General features: G+C 35.2%; 3 protein-coding genes across 6 annotated transcripts in view; 2 read left to right on the forward strand and 1 right to left on the reverse strand.

The window, feature by feature from the left end:
• The first annotated feature begins 1,246 nt into the window (after positions 1-1,246).
• On the forward strand, positions 1,247-19,019 carry hmmr (hyaluronan-mediated motility receptor (RHAMM)). Of its 4 annotated transcripts, none has more exon segments than NM_199580.4 (20): positions 1,247-1,403; positions 1,844-1,942; positions 2,060-2,133; positions 3,435-3,512; positions 3,642-3,830; positions 3,921-4,007; positions 4,097-4,208; positions 6,156-6,221; positions 6,356-6,429; positions 6,563-6,633; positions 6,718-7,085; positions 7,479-7,627; positions 10,949-11,163; positions 11,255-11,371; positions 13,945-14,103; positions 14,459-14,845; positions 14,979-15,051; positions 17,142-17,318; positions 17,395-17,545; positions 18,515-19,019. In NM_199580.4, coding segments are annotated over 20 exon segments (2,712 nt in total). In that variant the 5' UTR covers positions 1,247-1,357; the 3' UTR covers positions 18,535-19,019.
• insb (preproinsulin b) lies at positions 18,747-22,274 on the reverse strand. Its single transcript, NM_001039064.2, is given in 3 exon segments — positions 18,747-19,394; positions 21,494-21,703; positions 22,237-22,274. Coding segments are annotated over 2 exon segments (324 nt in total). The 5' UTR covers positions 21,675-21,703; positions 22,237-22,274; the 3' UTR covers positions 18,747-19,251.
• A 1,391-nt stretch (positions 22,275-23,665) lies between these two features.
• Positions 23,666-24,816, forward strand: part of tenm2a (teneurin transmembrane protein 2a) — a 1,216,147-nt gene continuing 1,214,996 nt past the window's right edge. Inside the window, exon 1 of the mRNA XM_087281568.2 lies at positions 23,666-24,160. The gene's annotated coding sequence lies outside the window, so the exon portion shown is untranslated. The remainder of the gene's footprint in view (positions 24,161-24,816) is intronic.

The raw sequence follows: 24,816 nt of genomic DNA on the forward strand, positions 1-24,816 counted from the left end.
TTGCTGCATTGTTGCACTGTAAGGCAGAGAGGCCTAGGAACTCATCGCGAGTGTTGAAGCTGGCTTTTGCTGATGAAACTGCAAACTATCTTCAGTAAACTTTATTTATTTATTTTAATCTCTGACTCCGGCTCTTCTTCATCTGACAGACTGGTCATTCTTTGGGTTAAAACTGCAAATAATCCCTACAGTGGGCATATATATGTTTCTGGCATATATGGGAAATATACATGTAGGGGACATGTTTCTGGCATACATAGGACATATGTGTTAAACATTAGGGGGCATGTATGTTTCTGATATATGTGGATATGTATATCTCTAACATATATGGGGCATTTATGTGCAATACATGTAGGGGACATATATGCTTCTGGCATATATATGGACATATATGTTTCCACTCAATAAAATTGCATAATCTTAAGATTTCAAGTGTAGTGAGCTCAAAATCATATTTAATCCTTTGAAAAAAATAAGTCATTTACCACAAATGTAGACTTTAAATTAAGAAAGAATAAAAAAAAAAACATGCACATCCAAATTAATCATTTGAAACATTTAATTATTCTATTTCATATTATGCTTTTACAAAGGTTTATTTTTTTTCTTTGCATGCAAATCTAAATAAATAAAAATAGGCAATGATTTGTACAATTACCTATCTCAACGGGAATATAAAAGTATAAGGTATACAACAAAGGCAGGTATTAGTCTACATTAGAAACAACAAAAGATAGAGAACAAAGTATAATTTGCCGGTCTCAGCCAATAAGCATCTTCTAAAACCAAACTTTCTCAGTTTTGGGGCACACTATTATAGAGAAGCTTAAGACTTACATAATGACAAATGTTAAATACTTACAGCTAAACAGTGACATTTTCACAGGACCTTTAACTGCTAATAATGCATACACGTGTGGTTTAAATTGTTTTATTATTTTGATGATGCAAATATATACAAACATCTCACAACATTTTAGAATAAAAAATAATAAATCTATAAGGTTATTCTAACAATACATACATTCACATAAGAAAGATTTTTACTTGGACATGTCTGTTTGAATTTCAGAACAACAACGCTGGCGCTGCGTAACTAGATATGACGTAAAGCATTGCGTCTTAATCAATTGGTTAAAACGTCTGTTCGTCACAAACACCTTAATTTCATTGGCTAAATTGATTCCGTCGTTGTTATTGGGCGGGGTTTATATTTCAAATTTCCAGCGGGGTGTGAACAAGTGGTTGACGCTTGAGGAGTGTATTGAAGTTTTAACACTTAGTTTTAAACAAACATTCTCATTTTAAATTATTTTTCCCACAATCTTTAGGCTTTCGACCTCTCTTATCGGTCATGTCTTTCTCAAGAGCTCCGTTGAAGAGATTTAACGAACATGTCGGTAAGTTTCAAGCGTCTCCTCAGTTCAAATTTAACGTTACGAAGTGAATGAAGCACTTCAAGCGCATTTAACGTTATAATCATATATTTTAATGTATTTGTAACGTTATGGGTGGTTCTCATGAAAAATAAACGTATTTAAAGAGTTTATAGCTTTTCATTGTAGCTGCGACGAATATCCAAACAACACTGAGCTCAACTTATTTAACAATACGTAAGGTTAAATGTAAATTTGCAATATGCTCTGTCGGTTTTTATATGGGCTCATTGGTATTGTTCTTGTTATCTGTAAATATATATAAAATAACATTTAGCAACGTTATATGCTGGTCATGTCTTATTGACTGTGTGACATGCATATCCTGAAAGATGAATCCTTAGGAAACATTCTTATTCACACACGTTTAATTATGTCTATTTAATATTTATGCGCATCTTTAGGTTGTGCTCCTCCACCTGGCACATATGACGTGAAGTCTGGAGACCTGAAGGGAGCTGCATCATTTCATAAAGCAGAGCGCTTCAAAACTGCTCCCAAAAGTAAAAAACAAAAACATGTTACTTTAAATAGTAGTAATATTACTAAATGTAATATTTTAAACTGTGTTTTATGAAGCGATAATATTTTAAACTGTTTTTATTGATTTTAATCAGCAGATGTACCCCTGCCATCTCCTTCAAAAGATGTCCTCATGTCTCCAGTTCGCAGGACCATGTCTGTTGATGGTTTGGTAAGAGCTTTTTATGTCATCTGTTTGCTAGTGGCTGATGATACTTCAGTTAATCATTTAATAGATGCACACACAACTAATGACTATTAACTAAACACAGCAAACTGACACCATTTTTGCATACAAAAATGCAGACTTCTTAATAAAACCTTTTTGCATTTTATTGTTCCGAGCTGTAGGTCTGATTTGCAATTAGGTAGTAGTAAAGGAGATTTACTTCTTTAAACCAAGGACATCGTAAATAAAATAATATATGATTGATTCCATTCTGAAATTCAGACCATGTTTTTTTTCTTTAGACCAGATATTTAAAACAATTATATTATCCTAAATACAACATGTGATCAAAATGTTTTGATACTTTGTTTGGGTGAACTATTACTTTTATTTTTTTTATTGGTTTTTAACAAGACCATACATGGTAGTATACAATACAATATAGGCAAAATTACATAGTCTTAGTTTTCTTGTATTCCCACTATCCCCTCAAAATGGGTGTCACGGTGGTGCAGTGGGTAGCACAATCTCCTCACAGTAAGAAGGTTGCTGGTTTGAGCCTCAGCTGGATAAGTTGGCAATTCTGTGTGGAGTTTGCATGTTCTCTGCGTGTTCTCGTTGGTTTCCTCCGAGTGCTCCAGTTTCCTCCACAAGTTAAGGGAGATGTAGTATAGGTGAATTCTAAATTGTTTTTAGGGTATGTGTGTGAATGGGTGTATATGAATGTTTCCCAGTGATTTTTTTTTTTGGAGCTGGAAGGGCATCCGCTGCGTAAAACGTACGCTGGGTGAGTTGGCGGTTCATGCCGCTGTGGCAACCCCAGATTAATAAAGGGACTAAGCTGAAAAGAAAATGAATGAATGAATGAATATCCCCTTAGTTGTATATAAAGTTATAAACAAACATCCTCTGGGAGATGAAATATAAACAAATTTTAAAAAGTTAAAGTTAAAAAATAAAAGAATGTAACAAGTTTATAATAAAAGATTAAAGAAAAGAAAAGTTACTCTAAGTAGTCAATATTTCCTCTCACCAGTTATTTACTGTGTATTAGATACCAACTGAGGGTAAGCCTTTGATATAGTCTAAAACAGGATTTAAAGTCATGTATGGTGAACTATTATTGTTATTTGAATTCTTAGGAAAAACTATGAATAAACTGAATAAAAAGTTTAATTTTAGTCTTTTTATTTTCAGAATTCTAAATGTCGAAGAACAGATGTCATTTCTTTCACATTTTTTCTTTTTATATGTTGACCACACTGTTTTAAAAATGTGCTCATATTGTTTTTTCTCCATTTTAGGCTGATGCATTAAGCTCCAAAAAAGACAAGAGTAGTTTCACTCTTGAAATGAAACATCAGAGACTACTAGAGAAAGAGGTACATCTGTTTGCACAAAACATTTTAAATATTTCTTGGATGACCATTTATTGCTTTGAGGCCTGATCAGTTTATTTGCCCCTTTTCTTTCCCTAATTTCAACCATCATTGCTAATGCTTGGAGTATAGATCCGTTCCTTGGTGCAGCAGAGAGGAGAGCAGGACCGCAGGCTGCTGGCCCTGGAGGAAGAACTGAAGAAACTGGAGTCTAAATTGCTTGTGGCAGTCAGAGAGAAGACTGGCCTCGCAGCGAATGTAATATCTCTCGAGAGGCAGCTAGCAGAGTTAAAGAAAGCTAATGAATTCCTGAAGACCAAGGTGACTAGTCTTTCTGTACCTGTGTGCTTTGGGATCTGTTTTGTTTTGTAGACCCCTTCAGGTAAAGAGGAATGTCTTGGATTTTCACAGGTCTCTGCAGATATCACCAAGAAAAAGATCAACGCTCTTTCCATGGAGCTCATTGAAGCTAAAAATAAACTGGATGCCAAAGACAAGGCGAGTAATCTCAGTCACTTTAGACATGTTGAAGAAGTGCGTGTGTGTGTTTTATGGTTCTCAGTGTAATGTTGGTCTTTGTTAAACAGGAGCTGAGCTTCCTACAGATAAGCTCAGAAGGAAAGGTAAAGGTCTTGGAAACTGATCTGGAGACTGCAAAAACAACGTTCCGAGTTCTGCAAGACCGGAATAAAGACCTTGGTGAGTCTCTTTGAGGAGCTGCTTGTATGATATTGTATATATGTAATTAAACCACTATTTATAATATATCTGACAATTGCTAACAGCAACTTCAAAAACAAATGATAATATTATATGATCTGATCACAATGCATTTTCATTTGAGATTTAAATGTAATGTTGAAAATACATTTTTTTGCTCTCTCAGACTGTAAATTTGGTCCCCTTATACTCAATCTATGTAGTTATTAATGCACACAGAAATTTAGCAAAAATAAGAGCTTTTCACAACATCCAGATTTATTTTTTGTCTGACATTTTTCAGGCTTCTCCAAAAAACTGATTCAGTGAGTCTCTCAGAAGTGTTCTCTGAAGACCCTGTCAGATGTATTTATTTTATTTATTGTTTGAAGTTGTTGGCTGTCAGTAGCAAAAATGTTATTTTTGTCAGATGAACCAGGAACATTTGACTGTCTTTTTGTCAAATAGCTTAAAATATCAGTTATGTCTGATATCCAAAACTAGTCAACAGATTTTTGCCTCAAACACAAAAGGAAAAAAAAAAGCCAGTGTACAAATTTTTTCTAACTTTTTTTCAAAGGCTTGTCATGCTGAGCAAAAGGAAGCAGGAAATGAAGTTACTTATTTTGAACACCAATGTTCAAATGTATTATTTTTGGAATACTCATGAAATTAAAAGGGTAGTTCACACCAAAAAAATGAAAGTTTACGCCTCATTTACTCTCCCAAAAGTATATCCAAAACCTTTCAGTTTTTTCTTCTGTTAAACAAGAAACAAGATGTTTGCAAAAGAGCTGAAAAAAAACTGTAACCATTGACTTTCATAGTATTTGTTTTTCCAACTATGGAAGTTGATGATTACAGGTTTCCAACTTTCTTCAAAATAAATTTTTTGGTGTTTAACCTAAAAAACAACAGGTTTGGAACAAGTAAATGGTGACATCCTTGTCAAATTTGGGTTAAATATTTGTTTAATGATTTTAATCATTAAAAATAAATAGCTTTTCAAGATTTAAAGTAGTACAAGATATTTTTCATTGAGCTGTGTCTTTGTTGTTTTGAACAAGTTTTGATCATGAATGTTACATCAATAGCACTAAGAAATGTTACTTGAGCAGCAAATAGGGTAAATGCACAGCTAGTGTTTCTTCCAATATCGATAAACTTCTGGTGATCAGTTAATGTGACTTTATTTTATTCAGTTCCTTTTGCAGCATCGATGCTGTGATGTATCTAAAATATAATCAGTTAAATAGACTTTGGCATTGATTTAGTTGTAGAAGCGTAAACTGAGATGAAAAGCTGTTTACACGTACGTGCCCGTCAGGATCAGCAGGCTAGCACAGAAGCGCCATTTGAAAATACTGGAGTAAAATTAATTTGAATATTTAAAAGACATGGTGCAGGAAAGTGTCCTTTAATGCAGTGCTTCTTGTACATTCTGAGACCCTTAGCAGAGTTATATATCATTTAGGCAGTGAAGATTGTTGATTTTTAAAGAAAACGCACCTTAAACGTACAGTTTTTTTAACCACATACAGTTCATCGGAAGTGTTTGACCCAAGTTACTGACAAATTAAAAGTCCTTCTGCACATACCCTATTGGCTTAAGTTATGAGCATACTAATTTGAATTAATAAACTGAAAATATATTATTATTATTTTATTTTAAATGTTAAGTTTTAAAATATACAGCCACTTTGGCCAAAAGATAAAAATAACTGAATATTAGATTTTTATATTGTCATTTCTGTTTGTTTAAATGTAAAAAAAAATCACAGTAATGTTGGAGCAATACAGTGACATTTGATTTCTGATTTTCCAGTCAACTGGTTTTAAAACCATTTATTTATTGTTTTCAATGATTACTAATAAATGATTACTTTAAAGCATGTATAATTAATGTTGCAATCTGACAATTTTTCTTATTACTAAAAAAAATTTCAGAGGACCTACATCAGGAAACAAGAGCCCAAAATGAGCTGCTTGAAAATGAAATGGACAAATTGCATAGTAAGTTTGCATGCTAGGATCTGTGTTTGTTTTATAATGTTATATTGTTTATATATTTATATTCTGCATCTTATATTGGTTTTTATAATATTACATTGCTTTGTTACTCCTTTTTTTTACTTCTGCAAATGAAGACATAATCCAGGAACTGAGGGAGGAGATCAAAGCTCTGCAGAGTTACTTGGACTCAGCGAATGAAGAGATTCAGGTATTGGTTTTGGTCAACAGAATTTGACTCTCCTAAGCCAGTTGACATTTATTCACCCTTAAGTTGAATCATCAGTCTTTGAAGTGCTGCTTGGTTTGAGATAAGCTGTCTGTCTCACTCTCCAATGTCAAAGGATTTGAGGATTAAGCTCCAGGACAAATCCACCATGGAGCGCCGGGTGTCTGATGCTCAGGAAAACCTCAGGTTAGAGCTGCGTGCATTTTATTATTGTTGTTTTCATGGTATCAGTGTGCACATCTTCATCCGTCTTTATTCGGCTCTGTGCAGTGAAGTGGAGCAGAAGTTGGAGAAATGTACCGCTGAGCTGCAGGAGTGTCAGGAGGCACTGAAAGTAAAGGAAGATGAGGTGCAGAGGTCTAAGCAGGAGCTGCGGGACTCCCAGAACGCCCTAGAAGAGAAGGAGAAAGAGATAGAGCAGCATGCGCAGGACCTGCAGGAATCTCAGAGCTCGCTAAAAGAGTTGGAGGAACGGATGAAGCAGGGGGATCGGGATCTTGAGGAATCCTGGAGCTTGGTAAGGCAGCAGGAGCAGGAGCTGGCCCGTGTAAAGGAAGTCTTGAGAAGGACTGAGGAAGAGCTGGATCAGCGTGTGGCACTCATGGGGGAACGGTGCTCGCTGCTGGAGGATGAAAGAGGTAAATTTATAAAAAAAAAAAAAAAAAAGTAAAAATCTTTATTTAAAGTCTAAAAAGTCTCATTTAATGATTGAGTTCTACTCTAGGTCCTCCTTTGTACCACTAATGGTACCTCTTAAACTGATTTAAAAGCTACCAAAGCATACTTTAAAATGTGTTGTGGTGTAACTTTTTTTCCACTAGTTCAAAATTAATCTGCCAGTATTGCAACTGTATAACTAGTATAACTACAAATGGAAGCAACATTGTGATACAGGTCTTAAATTTCCTTCACAGTGGCCTTCAGTTCTTAGTCTTAAATTTAATTTGGTGAGACCTGCAGAAACCTTGATTATGTAGATATTGTGTATTTTATTTGATTTGACGGGCTTGTTTATATGTGATTGTATGCAGCAAAGATGCAAGAGGAGGGTCTGCGACAGGTAGAGGAGCTCAAGGCAGAACTCTGCTCGTTGGAGGAGAGCAGAAAGACTGAGACGGAGGCATACGAAAAGCTGAAGGAGGAGCACTGTGCAGTAACCAAACAACTGGAGGAGGAAAAGGTAATCAAGAGAACAGATATTTAGGTGAAGTTTACACTTGTACTAAAGGGATTGTTCACTGAAACATGAACATTAGCTGTTAAAAATAATAATAATAATAATAATTCGTTACATTTATATAGCGCTTTTCTGGGCACTCAAAGCGCTTTACACAATGGGGGGGAATCTCCTCATCCACCACCAGTGTGCAGCATCCACCTGGATGACGCGACGGCAGCCATTTTGCGCCAGACCGCACACCACACACCAGCTGATTGGTGGAGAGGAGACAGAGTGATGATATGCCAATCATGATATGGGGAGGGTTAGGAGGCCATGATGGACAGAGGCCAGTGGGCAGATTTGGCCAGGATGCCGGGGTTAAACCCCTACTCTTTTTCGAAGGACATCCTGGGATTTTTAACGACCACAGAGAGTCGGGACCTCAGTTTAACGTCTCATCCGAAAGACGGCACTCACTGAGCAGTATAGAGTCTCCGTCACTATACTGGGGCATTAGGACCCACACAGACCGCAGGTTGGGCACCCCCTGCTGGCCTCACTAACACCACTTCCGGCAGCAACCTAGCTTTCCCAAGTGGTCTCCCATCCAGGTACTGACCGGGCGCAGCCCTGCTTAGCTTCAGCTGCTTAGCTTCAGTGGGCGACCATGTGAGAGTTGCAGAGAGCTAGCTGCCGGCTGCCTGTTAATTAACCTGACCTGAAAAGCCGCTTTATTGAAGATACTGAAATATAATGTTTATTACTGGAATTTTGCTTTAAAGTAGCCATAGAGTGCATTGATTCAATAAATGAAATTGTTCTTTGATATTTACATATTAGGTATGTGGCTTATGTAAGTAAAAATTCTCCGGAAATGTATTTATATGCATGTTTATGACTAGAAGAATTTCCCCAAGAATGAAAAGCACAGTTTTGACTATATTAGGACCAGTCGTGAATATTAATGAGCTTTGGTTTGACACTCTGCCACCAGTTTCAGTGCCTGATCATGCACACGCAGCACATGATGTACTCTGAAATACACACAGGCAAAAATAATTATAGTTTATTTGTCAAAAATATTTGAATAAACTGTGTTGATGTCAAAGAAGTTCATGTTAGGAGCTGTTTACATGTGTTTGTTGTCTTGTTACAAACATACTCACTAGCTAATTTCACAATATACATGTTAAAGTGACAAGATACATTTAAACAGACCTTATTCCTCTTTGGGGTGCTGCGGAATCAATGTATAATCCATATATATCCATATTTTGGATTCTGACGAGTTGTAAACCGATGACTCATGGCCAACATTCTTCACAATATTTAGTTTTATGTTTAACAGTTGAAAGAATAGATTAGTTTTACTAAGTGTTTAACTAGTCTAAAGAGAACCAAAATTATATATATATATATATATATATATATATATATATATATATTTTAGTAATTAATACCTTTGAGTTTGTCATGAACAAAGCTTGTGATGCTGAAATAGTGGAGAACAGCAAATAAATAAAATAAATGTATAATTTAAAAAAATGATTTATTTATTTATTAATTTTTTTCATAACCTACATAATTGGCCATCCTAACGGCATCTAATCAGGCCCGTAACCAGCCTGGTGAAAGGGTGGTTCTTTTTGCTCAGTTATTCTCCTTTTTTTTAAACTATGAGGTTTAAATGCATTTTAAACACAATTTTTTGCTGAATCAGCCTGTTAGATGTCATCATAACCACACTTTTTGATGTACCAAAAATATTTCCTATAGATTTACAATAAATAAATATGGCATAAATTATTATTTTTATATATATTTTTTTTACATCATATATCTTTAGAAAAAAAAATCTAAAGTTTTAAATTTAAAAACTGTGGCCTATTTGTTTTTATTAGGCAAACAACAAACTGGCTTTCAACTTTCTAAGGTCATAAATTGGCAACTTTAATGATAAAAAAATAATACTTAACATATTACTACTAAAAATAATAAAATAGAGCAGTGGTTCTCAAATTGTGGTACGTGTACCACTACTGGTACGCAGGCTTCCTTCTAGTGGTATGCGGAGGAATTAAATATGTCATGTATATGCTACACACTTTTCAAAATTTATCAAAAATTATGTATATCAAATACCAAATATGACATATAGCCTATATTTCTGGGGCAATCTGCCATGTTTTTTAACTGTGCAGAGTTGCAGCTGCTTTACTGGGCCTACTACGCTACTGTATATTTCAATACTGCTCATTTTGGTGGTACTTGGAAAGACTATTTTTTTCTGAGGTGGTACTTGATGAAAAAAGTTTAAGAACCACTGAAGTAGAGCTTAGTGATTTTCTAGCCTCTCTTGGTTAAAAAAAGTACATTTGAAAATTGATGAATGACAACAATAGCCAAATTAGTATTCAAATTCATTTTATTATGGCCAGCTTTTGGTGCTTTCAAGAATAGGTTAGGTTAGAATTAAAGGTTTCTTGTAAAATATTTTCTCTATTTAAAAACAATACAGTAGCGAAAGATTACTTCACTTACATCAGATTGTATGTTTTCTTGCACAGCTGGATGTTCATGAGAAATATTTTTTAGCATTGGCCAAAACTGATTAGGTGAAGTCACAATGAAGCGACAGCCAACAGAGGATTCTGCTTGGTCCTAAAGCTTTTTTCAATGGATTATTTTTACTATTTTAGATGGCATAGCAGTCAAAATAAGACAAATGAGCTCATGTATGGGGCAAATTCTAGATCTTTGTCAGTGTGTGGTGTGTGTTTCGAACCACCCGAACCCCCCTGGCTACAGGCCTGCTAATATACTTCATTGCTCAAGAGGGTATATTTTGCAAAAAATTTGCAACTTTTAGCTTTGACATGGTTAAAACAATTACAGTATTATCAGTCAAACTTTGTCCTATATATAAATACATACACTCCTACTAATTCTAATGATATTCATACACAAGCCATTTGAGATTAGTTTTTATGTATTTGTTGTTGTTGTTTCTGACCTTTTCTGTGGCTGACTTTTAGAAACTGGAACCTATTTCATTAGCTTGACTAAGTGTCTGTGTCTTTGGACTCAAATGGGAAAACAGTTTTGCTAGAATGTCATTGTGATTTGTTGTGCTACTTTTAGAGGAAAAAATCAATAGTGAATATAAGTGTAATGTGATTTATACCAGTTTGAGTGGGACAATTAAGTGAAGAGTGCATCTTAATAGACTTTAAGCAGGTTGTACTGCATCGTGTCTGAATCAGGAAGTCAAAGTCTCCCTGATCGACTTTGTGGATTAGGCTAATGTCTCTTAAGCTCCTCTAATGTGTGTTGCTGTAGACTCACAGCGGCTCCCTGGCTAGCTTGCTTGAGCGCCTGAGAGATGACACCGAGGCGGAGAGGAGACAGCTTGGCGAGGAGTTAGAGGACGCGCTTGAGGAGCTGGTGGAGCTGGAGAAGCAGGAGCAGTGCAGTGAAGAGGCCATCCAGCAGCTCACACTGAACAACCAGACACTGGAACAAGAGCTGAAGAAATCCTGTGCGGAGTTGCAAAAGTGAGCACCAATGATGACTTGTAGTTAAGCTGAGATGGATCACATTTTGTTTGGTAAAATAGTAAGCAGTTTTTGTTATTTCTTATGGCAGGACTTGTGCTGAAATGCAAGCTTTAGAAGAAGCTCACGTGAGGGCGATCAAAAAGTTAGAAGAGGATCACACCAGTTGTCTCGCAAAGCTGGGAGATGTAACAACTGACTTTGAGAGGTATTACTTAAAACACCTATTTGTTTAAACAAAGCCCAAAGAATGCTTCCATACAAAGCATATGCAAACAGTTAAATGTACAACCTTTCAATGTATACTGTACGTCAGTTGTCTGGTATGTATCCACAAATGTTTCATTGCACATGCAGTATGACAACTCTCAATATATGCTGGCCTATAGGATTCCTCCTGTGCACCTGTTTCGTACCACAAGTTTAACCCACATAACTTTGTTGTAAAAACGAGGATACTTTCAAATCTTTGTAGACTTTGTATGTAGTGCGTATGGTTTCAAAAAGTCAGCAGTAAGTGTACAAGTGTAGCATTCCGATGATGTTTACATCATGCACATTTTATGCTGATACTGATTTTTATAAAATATTTAGGTGGATTTGCACAACAGACACATACAAAAAAAAAGTAATTTGTTTTTACCATTTTCAAACAGAAATGACAACATTTACCACAGTGGATATTTTCACAAGACTGTTATGACGTGTTTAACGGTCATCATAATCTTAAATCCTTGTTTTTAATATTTAGATCCTTTTTTTTTTAAGTGTATAAACATTTATATGCATTTATGAATGTATTATATCATCTTTGCGTCAAATTACAAAAAAAATAATTACTGTTCATGCGAGATGTTTGTAATGCAACATCTATGGGGCTGAGAGTAAATTTGATGTTATTCTCTCCTCTGGCAGGCGTCATCAGTCTCACTTTTTTTTCTTTTTTTCTTCTTGTATTTCAGCAAATAGGATTGTAAATAATTATTTGTTGTTGTATTCTCCCATTTATTGCGCTAAAAATTTACCCACCTATGACGATTTCTGCTACTGAGATACCCGGAAATGTGAAAAGGGTCTACTCCTGTTAACACAGATCCACCAAAAATAAAGAATGCTACATTTAAGCACATATTCTTTTTGATCTTATACTTAATGTATGAGTGGTTGCAGCCATTGGAAACTTTTTGGCTAGAGACTTCCAGTCTCATTCACCTCCATTGATTTTTTTTTTTTTTTTTTTTTTTTTTTTTTTTTTAACCTAGGTATCCAGCTTGATGTTTCTAACTGATAATTTCTTAATATAGTTTTATACTTATGTATTTAGTCATGAACAATCTTGTTTGTAAAGGGCTGGGCGATATTGCAAAACTATATCACAATATTATGTTTTATATCATTCAGTATTGATAATTATCGAATATTTTTTTAACAATACATTTAGGAATATTAGGATTTTTTGTTATTTAACCACTTTATTTTAATTTACCAACATTATTAATAGTAGACATAGTTTTAATAGTCAAAAACAACTATTTAAACAGTATCTCATCTCCTCATAATGAAGTAAACATAAGTGTTGAAGACATTCTTAAATTTAAATAAAATGCTATAAAGTGTGTGCAATGGTAAAAGTAGATCAACATCTGTAAGGTGTGAACAAAAAGGATACAGTAAACCTCCAACTCTGTATACAACAAATTATGATAATCAAATCTGAGCTTTCAAGTAAAGAAATCAGCCATCAATCAAATGCATATTGCAATTTTACAAATTGTTGAATGGCTACATTATCCAAAAATCTTTCAGATGGGAAGCTAGTGGCTGGGATGCACGAGAAAAGAAACCAAAAAGCCACTTTGGCAACATACTTGCATTCTTTTTATATTTACAATCTCCTCACTGCTGCTAGCCATGGCACTCATTTTTGCAAGTGTTGTTATTCTGACACGAAATAACAAGTGCGAGTGCGTGGATTCCTTGAACATTTCCAATGGGCTTAGCTCTCGTGCTCTCCTGGCGTCTCTTGTAACTAGGTGCCCATCAACCGTTTTCTCAGAGGATGACAAACAGACCATTGCTGCAGCTCAAATACAAGTTTATGGAGAAAAGTAAAAAAACATAATTACTGAAATGTGTATATTCCATTCAAAGTGATGCAGATTGGTTCTTTCTAGTAGCACGAATCATTCGGTATTCAGAAAAGTTCGGATGTTTTTCTACTAGGTGTACCTGGAAAAAGCGCGCGTCATGTGCACGTCGCTACCATGTGCGCGTTGTCGACAAACTTGCAGCCTAAGCTTATTGGCATTCCTTCTAGGGCGCCCGCTTAGCAGCCACATTTGAATAAAACCATAACCTTCATACCAAACGCTTTTTTTCATTGTTATTAACAGTGGTGTTCGGTCAATAAATATCAATATTGGTTTTATTGCCCAGCCCTACAAGTAAATGAACATCTAAAACGATGGCAAAAATAAGTGCACTTCCTCATTACAGAATAAGGTCAATAGATTGAACATGTGTGAATGTGATATGCATGTACATGAGATCAGTTTTTTTAGCTTACACAGATGATAATGGTATTAATTTTAGAAATCGTGTAATTTTGGTTTATTTTAGGCCTGTCAATCAATTTAAACATGACAGCCACGAGGTAACGCATGATTAATAGCACATTTTAGATGTATTACATATACCTTATATTAAATATAGTGTATCATTATCTTAAACCTCATAAGTCTGCCTTTTATTGTCTGTCACATTTTAATTTAATTACTAAAGGACAAGGCAAGCTCTGGGTAATCAGAAAGACCATGCAGAGGCCCAAGTCCATCAGCTGGTGGAAGAGATCAACCAACTAAAGCAACAGCTACAGCAGGACCAGCAGAAGCTCTTAAGCCAGCAAGAAATTCAGGATCAAAAGCAAGAGGAACAAGCTAGGTCAGTATTACGCCTGTAAACATCAGCTCATATTTCAGCTCGTAGTACTTCAGAATATACACTGACTTTAAAGGGATGGTTCAACCAAAAATAAAAAAATAAAAATTCTGTCATCTTCAACTTGTTCCAATCCTATTTGAAGGTAGACATACTGAAGGTTGTCGGGGGACAAAAAACACTCATTGACTTCCATTGTATATATTTTTTCTAACTATGATAGACTATTTTTTCTATCAAAGTTTAGAACCACTTGAGTGTGTGGAAATTATTTTTGTGTGAACTATCCCTTAACTGTCTGTTAAAGTGAATGACAGCTATTGTGTAACACACTGTTGGTGGTACTGGTGTGTTTCAGGATGCTTTTAGAAGTTCAGACTAAGCTTGCTCAGAGAGAGGAAGAATTGAAGCGAGCAGCAGAGACTCATAGCGAGGAGCTGAGATGCTTGCAGATGGATGTAGAGCAGGAGAGAGGAGAGAAAGAGCGTGCTCAGACCCAGCTGGAGAAAGAGCAGAAGAGGAGACAGTCGGTGGAGGGCCGTTCTGCAGAAGCCAGCAGGGTGAGAAGCCATGTGGAGGAGTTGGAAGATGAAGTGTCCAAGCTGCGCAGGCTGATGCAGGAGGAAAGAGATGCAGCTAAACATCACACTGTGGAGTGGCAGCAGGAGAAACAACAGCTATGCACACAGATTGAGGAGGAAAGACAAGACCTCCACAGGCAACTGGCTGAGGCTCGACTGCAGAGGTGAGAGAGTATGAATGCACTCAACGGTTGTGTGGTTCCTATCATAGAGTCTGTCATGCAGCATACTTTGTGTGTGTATCAGATTGTCTTTTGTTGTTGTGTTTAATTCGTCTTTTTATTCATTTACACCCAGCACCAGTGATTCTGAGACTGAACACTGGAGAAACTTGTATGAGGAGCTCTATGCTAAAGTTAAACCATTTCAGGTAATCTAAAACAGAATTTTTGGGGAGGGACAAAGAGCTAACTAACATATTTTACTTGTGTGGTTTCAGCCTTTTTTCTGTTGTACAAAAAAAACAGTACTAAAATTTGAGGTTGTGTAAAACACAAATATGAATAATTTTTGTTTCTGTTTTGGCAGAGCGGATGAAGTCTTTTCTGATCAAACCACAGACAGTAGTTTTTAGTAGTTCCCATCACTCTCATTCTCTGTGTTGATCCACATTTTGAGTATCACATGAGAAACCAGTGGTGGAAATGCCAAATTTTTAATTTTAAGATCCAAAAAATTAATTTCCAAAAAGGTTTTTATGCTTCTTTAGGTGGTTTCAGACTTGTGTGAAAGGATTGTGAATTATGATAGATGGAAGTAACTAGGACTTGGTGAACATTACTGTTGGTTACTAGATTTCCAATACTATAGTCGGCTACTTTGACAATTGAATGGAAACGCACTTGATTTGCATCTGAGTTTTATTACATTTTTTTTTTTTCAAACCCAGTATGTGTGCGTGTGTGTATGCAGACAAATTCCACTTCCAAAACTTATTATTTTTATTTTAAATGTAATATGCTTTTTCTTGTTTGTTTTATTTACTTACTATACTGCTGTCAGCCATCAGGGGTTGAGCAATATATTTTAGTGTCATTCTTCTGGTTTGCTGCAACTTTGATTTAATGCATTTGGGCATATGCATGGTGGCAGAGAGAGCTTAACGTGCTACAATTTAAGACACAGGCAGTTAAAAAAAATACCTGCAAATTAAGAAAAGCTCTTCATTTATTTTACCGCACACGTGCTGTAAATCTTTACAACGTAAACGCATTTTAAAAAAAAAACACTGCATTTTCCCACAACGTAAACAAATTGAAAAAACATGCTACATTTTCTCACAACAAAACAATTTACGAAAATTATCTGTATTTTCTCACAATACTTTCAAAAACATCAAAACAAGTGGACCCAAAAACGTGCTCCGTGAAGTTGTAAGTGATCCTTGAAAGGTGAGTTTTATTTATTTTGTATGCATATTTTGTATGCATATTATATATTGTATTTTGTAAACATATTTAGTATGTTTAACATCCTGATTTCCTTGTCTTTTGTATTTTATTAGCCTAAATAACCATAACCTAAATTGATGGATCTGTCACATTTTAGGATCCTCTTTCCTTTAACATTCCATGCTGTTTGAAAGTGTTGTGAGAATTTAGTGGCTTTCTTAAACTGTTTACATTGTGAGAGAATACACCACATTTTTAAAAATGTGTTTGTGTTGTGTGAATTTAAAGCACGTGCTGTCAAACAGATGAAGATTTTCCTCTTACTTGGCTGGAATTTTTTATTTTTTTTTATTTTTTTGTAATCGCATGCGTTTCCTTAAACTGCAGCATGTTAAGCTCTCTTAGCCAATGTACATATGAGCATTTACACAATGACAGCAGTCCAGCTGAGTGAGTTTTTGATTACTTTTGGACAGGGTCTTAAGTAAAAAACCTTTACATTTCAAAACATATTAACATCTATTTTTATTGTTGTCCAATTGTTATTTGGATTTATAAACTAATTTTTTGTACACAGAATCATCATGTACAAATCATCATTTGTATAAAAAAAATTAAGGCTCATCTATTAAATACCTAACAGCACTTTTTAAAATAATAATTAATACATAGAAACACCGGCCTCAATTTACAGGCATTGTAAAGGATGAGCAGATTTATTGATTTATTTTTTGTATACATATACAAAATTGTAGAGATTTCTTCTAAATGGATAAGAGTTGAATAGTAAATATGCTACTATAGACCATTTTGAGTACTGTAAACCATAACAATGGTTCTATTGTATTTCCCTTTTTTACATTTTTCATTCTGATAGCTTATGATAATCCAAAACGGTCCATAAATTGATAATGTTATGACAGCTGTTTTAACGTGAAGATATGATTGAATTGCTGCTGGTTACGGTTATAAAATAGCATGATAAGAAGCAGGAAATGTTCATGAGCCAATGACATAAGCATATTGAAATGGTCTATAATCTTGTTTGTCTGCTTGTTCTGGTCCTCAGGAACAGCTGGACCGTTTTGCAGCAGAGAGAAGCGCTTTGTTGAATGAGAAGGGAGCCACACAGGCCGAGCTGAACAAGTTAGCCGATGCCTACGCCAATCTGATGGGCCATCAAAACCAGCGGCAGAAGATCAAACACATGGTCAAACTCAAAGAGGAGAACTTGGAGCTCAAACAAGTAAGGGATTAATTAATCATAAGTAAGCTGTCAACGTTTGCAGGTGCACAGCTGACCTTGTCCACATGTTCTGTAGGAAGTGTCTAAACTAAGGTCACAAGTTGGGAAACAGAAGCAAGAGCTGGATCGACTCAAGTCCAGCGAGACAACACGGAGGTTCGACCCCAGCAAGGCTTTCAAACACGAGCTTAAAGAGAATCAAAAGCCCAGCTCTGCTCTTACACAAGGTGAGTTAACGATAGAGGCCAGGAGAACAGCACACAGTAGACTAGGCCTGACATGATTTAATATTGCTTTTTTATGCCAGTAGTTTTTAATGATCTTACATACAGACATTGACATTACATGGTCTGTATTATCAGAATAAAAATAATTCTAAACTAATAATACAGTAGCAAATACAAACATACACGTATAACACCCTAAACATAACCTGCAGGTTTGACTGATACAACAATACCGAAAAAATCTTTTGTTCTTTTAAAATTGTTCTTGATGTATAATTCTACATTTAAAATGTGAATAGATGAATTTTGGAAAAAAAGGAAAAATATTTATAATCTACATCCATCTCTAGACTGAGGCTAATTATTTTCCAGTAGATGGCAGCAGTCTTCCACTACTTTCACATTTTTCCGGTTATTTCAGTGAATGAAGATGAGATGTGCAGTTTTTTTTTTTTTTTTTTTTTTTTTTTTTTTAGGGATTTACATAAAATCCTGCTGCTTATTATATACAAGTTATTAAATAAGACAAAAAAAAAAACATTCAACCTCTCAAATTACTAAATTGTTTTTTTTGATAAAGTTAGACCATAGATAAAGTTTTGAAGTGATTAATATGGCTGGGGTATAGGCAAAAGTCAAGGTTAACATATTCTGTTATACCATATATGTATTTATGTATTTTATGTGTTGTAAAATAATCTGTGTTTTTGAAACTAATAAAGACCGTTTCTTTACCCAGACATTAAATAAGAACGTGAACTGTGAAACTATGGTATTTTATCCAAGGTTATCATACTGTTCCATGCCTACTGGGGATATATCATTTTGGACAATGTGAAATGTTTACGAAACCACTGCTACAGTATCTGAGAGCAGATGAGAAGAAAAGATGCATTTTATGCAAACTATGAACAATATGTTGTCTCATTATCTTTGATTTTGTTTCTTATTTAACTCTTCTTTTTAAAGGCAACCGATATCCGCATTGAGCAGCCATTGGTGGACTTGTTTTGTGGAATAACCCAGGCTTCTGGGTGACTGGTCAACATGGACACTGACAGGTGATTGTCTGACACTCAAACGTCTTAACTGTGGCTCTACTATATGTCAAATTGTGGATATTATTTATGTATGTTCTGTTTTTTTTTGGGTGTGCACATGAATTTAATAGTGTTGTTAATGTCTATTATGGGACAACCTGTTCTTTTTAGATGTTGGTTTGGATTTGACTTTATTGGTGAAAATGTAAATATAAGGGCTTGGCATCACTTAGTATTTTCTGTTTACTGGTTTTGTTCAGCTTTTGTCTTAACTTTCCTTAATTTCAAAAGTTAGCCCACTGTTAGTTACATATTTGTTTTAGTTTTCCAATTAACAGTATGTTGCACCATTCATTTTGTCTTTGTATGAAAGTATCATTTGACTTGTTTTTAAATAAAATAATTGATTTTCTCCCTTATTCCAATCTCATCATAACACTGATATTTTATTCATTGATCACGATTTCTCATCTGTTAAAGATCAAATGTTCCAGCAGATGGTGCTACAAGCCAAGGAAAAGCACCATGTATTTCAGTCAATTTATTTATTGTTGCTTTCGGTGGATCTTTACTACAAGCTTCCATTTGAAATGTCAAGCAAACAATGACTTTTCTTGCGTGTAATGGTCATTTATTGCTAAGCTGAACATGCATTGCGCTGGCTGTTCAGCTGCAGTAGTCCTCCAGGTGGTAGATGGTGCAGGGCCTGTGGCAGCATTGCTCCACAATCCCCCTCTTCATCTTCATCACCTTCTCTTTCAGCGGATCCGCATCTGCTGCCTCATAACCTGCTAAATTTGAGAGCAAAGCTGGGAGGAGAAGAGGAAGGAGTTAGTTAAGACGAGACCATTAAGGTGAAAATGGGCAAACAATTAATAATCATTTATCACCAGTTGATTGATTACATTGAAAGGTCAGTTCACCCAGTAATGTAAATCGTTGTCAATTACTCACCCTCATGTCATTTCAATTCCCTGAGACCTTTGTTATTCGGAACACAAATAAAGATATTTTTGAGCTTTCCGGCCCTCTGTAGACCGCAATGCTCCAGAGACATTCAAAGGAACCAAAAGCATTCCATGTGTTTTCAGTGGTTCAACTGTGACCATGAACAATTTTGTGCACCAAAAAAAATGCAAAACAAGTTTGTTTGCTCGTCTGGCAAAGCAAATAGTAAATGCCCACCTTGACAAAGACATAGTTATTTATTATTATTTTTTTGCACAACTATTTTCATTGAATTCGTATGATTACAGTAGAACCACTGCAGTCCTGTGTAATGTTGATAATGTTTTTGGTTCCTTTTCTGGAGTTTGTTGTCTAAAGAGGATAAGAGTGTGCATCCAAAAAAAAACATTTGTGCTCTGAAGATGAACAGGGGTCTTCAGAGCTTGAAACGACATGTGTAATTAAAAATCTTTTTCCAAAAAACACAAATTTCTCTCTTTCAGTTGGTCCAAAATGCTAATGCTGGATTCATTTGTAATAGTAGGAGACTTGACCACATTACCCCTCTTCTAAGGGGTCTCCATTGGCTTTTAAAGTGCTTTAACTGGTATGTAAATCCCTTCATAATCTAGCCCCAACCTATCCCTCAGAGCTGCTGCATTTTCACACTCCCGTACGATCTCTTAAATCAAGTGATCAAAATCTTCTTTTAGTTCCTCAGTCCAGACTGAAATGTTGAAGGGGACAGAGCTTTCTCTGGGGTGGGTCCTTGGTTATGGAACACTTTTCCCTTGAGATTAGAATGACTCCATCACTATCTATTTTCAAATCACTCCAAAAACGTATGCGTTAAGCTTGGCTTTTTAATATTATTTTAATAGTCCTTTCTGAACTTTAACTTGAACATTAATAACAGTTTTTTTGGGTAAACTAACTCTTAAGTAAATATTTTTGTATCATAGATCTAATATATTATCATTAAATATGCAAATGAGACATTATTTAATCAAATATGTGCTAATTTGCATACATTTATATATCTAAAATCTTCAAAATCCTGTTCAGAAGTCTAAAATCCTGGCTTCTTTGCTCGAGTATAAGAGTCAATTGTTTTTACAGAGGGGTTGTGTGTTTTACTTCACAATTCAGAAAAAAATGGTGGGACTTTATTATTATTATTATAAGAAGAATATATCTCTTTTTGTAATAACCTACAGAATCCAGATACACACAACTAAAGTTTGGTGTATGAGCTGCTTAGAGGAGAGGAGAATTTACAGCTCAGTGCAGTGCAGAATACCGCTTAAATGTTTTGTAAAATAAAACTTTTAGAGAAAAACTGGAAGTGCTTTAAAAGAAACACTTGGTGCAATGGCCTCAACGTCAAGTCCGGGAGGGCTGCAGCTCTGCATAGTTCAGCTCCAACCAGCTCCATCTCACACCTGCTTAATAGTCTCTAGTAGTCTTGAACACCTTGATTAGTTGGATCAGCTGTGTTTGATGAGGGTTGGAGAAAAACTGTAGAGCTTCGGCCCTCCAGGAATCCAGTTGGAGACCTATGACTTTGTGTATTTTGAATGCTCTCCTTCCATCTCAAACTGGATTCCTGGAGGGCCGCAACTCTACACTCTGTTTTGCTCCAGCCCTAATCAAATACAGCTGATGCAGCTAATCAAGGTGTTCAAGACTACTAGGGACTATTACGCAGGTGTGAGTTGGAGGTAAACTGCAGAGCTGCGGCCCTCTAGGAATCCAGTTTGAGCCACTGCTTTATATATATATATATATATATATATATATATATATATATATATATATATATATATATATATATATATATATATATATATATAATTTATTTATTTATTTATTTTTAAAAAATTACTATAAAATCTTCACATCGTCGGTTTCATGGTTAAAGTGTCCTACTGTGCACGTATAAGTTGGAGACGTTGCTCACCCAGCAAGGTCTCCAGGTCTCTCCTGCCTCTGTTGGTGTAGAAGAAACCTCTAGGCCCACACACTAGGTAAAGCGCATCCACCAGGCTTGAACCACACAGATGCTGGGATGGAGAAGACTGCGATCCAGGCAGAGACGCCAGCAGCAGGATTAATACTGACGCCTGCAGCAACAGGACCATGGTGGACACAGACTGAGGACATGCACACCCTGCAATTCAAGATTTGATATGCTTTGTAACATCAATAATTCCAGTTAGAATAAATTATTTAAATACAATATTATTCCTATTATTATTATTATGTTTTTGATATTTTATAAAATGAATATATACATATATAAAATATTAAGTTTTATATAAAATGTATAATCAAAATAACAATTAAATATTATTAACTTTATTAAAACAGCATTAGAATTAAACAGTCAAGTAAATTTTTGAATTCTCTTTTATAAAATGAAAATATCATGTTCTTTTTTTAAACAAAAACCCTTGTACTCTTGTAAATAAACTGCACCAAATATTCGAAGAAAGTTTGTACTTGTTATCATTATTACAATTGTTTTTATAACCATTAACACAGCAGACTGTAAATGTGTATTGTGAAAAGTGCTCTACATATAAATGTAAAACGACCATCATCATTTAAACAATAAAAACACCTAACATTAGTTTCCTGCTTCCTTTGTAATCTCATTATCATTTAAAAAAGCAGCCCAGACCCGTCTGTTTTCCCACTTACCTTTTCCTGAGTGAGCAGAGTCTGTGAAGAGTGGCCAGGATTGGGCCTGAATTGTGCTGCTTATATACCTTCCTGCTGCCTGGCCCATTGCTCTTGATGGCATCAGCGGAAAAACAAAAGTTCCCCTGTAATGATATGACTCCTTATGCATGTCATCTTGCTAAGAGGTATTAGGAACATATCAGATAACTGTAATGGGCTTTATTACGATCAGATTAAAAAGTACAGGTCAGGAGTGTTATTGGGTTTAGCATTACTATCATTTCTTAGCTTGTCTCGCTCAATTGTTTATTCAACTTAAAGATGCAGCCTGTTCCTTGTTTTGGTTAAAAGGGAGTCAAAAGTGTTCAAATTTGTTTACCTTTATGCATGATACTCTATGATAAGCTTGTAATAATAATCATTTGAGGGGTCTGGTCGGTTTTGGTGGGAAATATGTGCTTGCTTGCCACTATTCTATGCATATGTAATGTCTGTGTAAATTAGTAAGGTTATACATAGGATCATTTATAACCTCCTCTCATAGCAGCTGGAATAATTAAACTTTTTCATTTGTTTATGTGAAATTTAAATAGGATGACAATTAGAAACATTTTTGTTTCTGCAAAGCTCTGATTCCTTTTTTATGGTTGCCCTGGATAGGTTATTTGTATGTTATTTAAAATAACCATCCAGCAAAGTTCTGGTTATGCTGTTTTATGGTTGCAAAAATAATCTAAAAGAAACTATAAGGTGTATAAGCTATTGCCAAATAAATAAATTAATAGTTAAAAATAAAACCTAAAAATAGCATTAAATAAAGTTATTGAAATTAATTATTAAATGATAATTAATTAAATTAATTATTAAATGATTATTTTTTAAATGTTTATTTATGTGCTTTCTGCATTTTATAAAACAACAAAACTACAACAAAATTACAACAAAATATAGAAATACAATACAATAGTAATACATATAAAATACAATACATAAAAAAACACTAACCTATGACAGAACAACTGAACACAGAGGGACAAATGCACATGAAAGCAAAATGTAATTTAGCTGGTAATGCATAAATAAAAAGTTATTATAAAGTAACTTTGTTCTTATATTAGAAACAAATGCATAATCCTGATTATAGCTTTGTTGTCAAATATTAGTTTGAGCACATTATTAAAAACATTAAAGATTATGAATAGTAAATATCAATTACATTTAATTTTTAATTACCGTGTTAATGTCAGGGGTCTTAATTTGGATTCTTTTAAAAATTTACCAACTAACATTAGGGCAACATTACACATTTGTTGGGTAATACAAAGTCACAATGCTGCTGCTGCAATGATGTTAAAATATAAATATTGAGAACAAACTTTAACAATGATAATAATTTGAATGATTTGACGGTAGCCTATATTATCAAAGCAGTTATGTAAATGTAATCACCACTGGCAACGTTTTGTTGTTCTCTCGGTGGGTCAGAACAGAAGCGGCAGACATTTTACTTACATGTTCGAATATACATCCTATTCACCAACAGCCACACCTGTTCCTCCTAACATTTCCTGAGGTGAGGTGCCGCGCCGAGTGTTTGTAATCCTAGTATTTCAGTATAAATTCAATTTCAGGTTTTAACACAAAGGTGGTGACAAACAAGCAAAACTTACAGACGACAACTTTAACAAACCGGCGGGTCCTTGTGGACGAAAGAAAGCAGGAAGTATCTCTCCGAAGTGTTGGAAATGTGATGAAAGTGTGGATTTTGAAAGGATGTGGAGTCAGGGCTCGGAGGTGTGTGAAGCGGCACGAGGCCTGCAGAAAAAGCCCTCACTCCTGGGGAAAAAGTGTGAAGTTAAAGCTGAAGAGCATCAGCATCTTTACCTTTTAAGTTTGCTCAAACAGGGACACGCAGATGACCGGTCTAACGGGACCCCCTGAGGTAATATAACATTCTTTCAATTCTCTTCATCTGTGTGTGTGTTTGTGAGGCCGTTGTCAGGGGGCCGCGAATAGTGAGCTAATCAGACTTAATGAATTACCTGAATTACCATATTAACACCCCAGTCACCTTGAAAAGAAATATTCTGGATATCGTTTAGTATTCCTGCAAGTAAAAGGCAATCACTCTTCATGTTAATTGTATTGTATTATATTACATTAGGCTAGCTAGTATTTTATATTGTAGCATACTTTATAATTACATTTATATGACTTGTTGTGTAATATACTACATAAATAAACAAAGGAGACATATTTATTCATTCATTCATTTTCTTTTCGGCTTAGTCCCTTTATTAATCAGGGTTGCCACAGTGGAATGAACCGCCAACTTATCCAGCATATGTTTTATGTAGTGATGCCATTCCCGCTGCAACCCAGTACTGGGAAACAACCATACACAATCATTCACACACATAAACTATGGCCTATTTAGTTTATTCAATTCACTTAAACCGCATGTCTTTGGACTGTGGGGGAAACCGGAGCACCTGGAGGAAACCCATGCTACCACTGATGACTGCACTGTAAAACCAGTGAAACTCACTAAATGAAATGCCACACAGAAATGCCAACTGACCCAGCTGAGGCTTGAAC

Source organism: Danio rerio, chromosome 14 (assembly GCF_052040795.2).
Source record: "Danio rerio strain M-AB ecotype USA chromosome 14, GRCz13ab, whole genome shotgun sequence".
Lineage (NCBI taxonomy): Eukaryota > Metazoa > Chordata > Actinopteri > Cypriniformes > Danionidae > Danio > Danio rerio.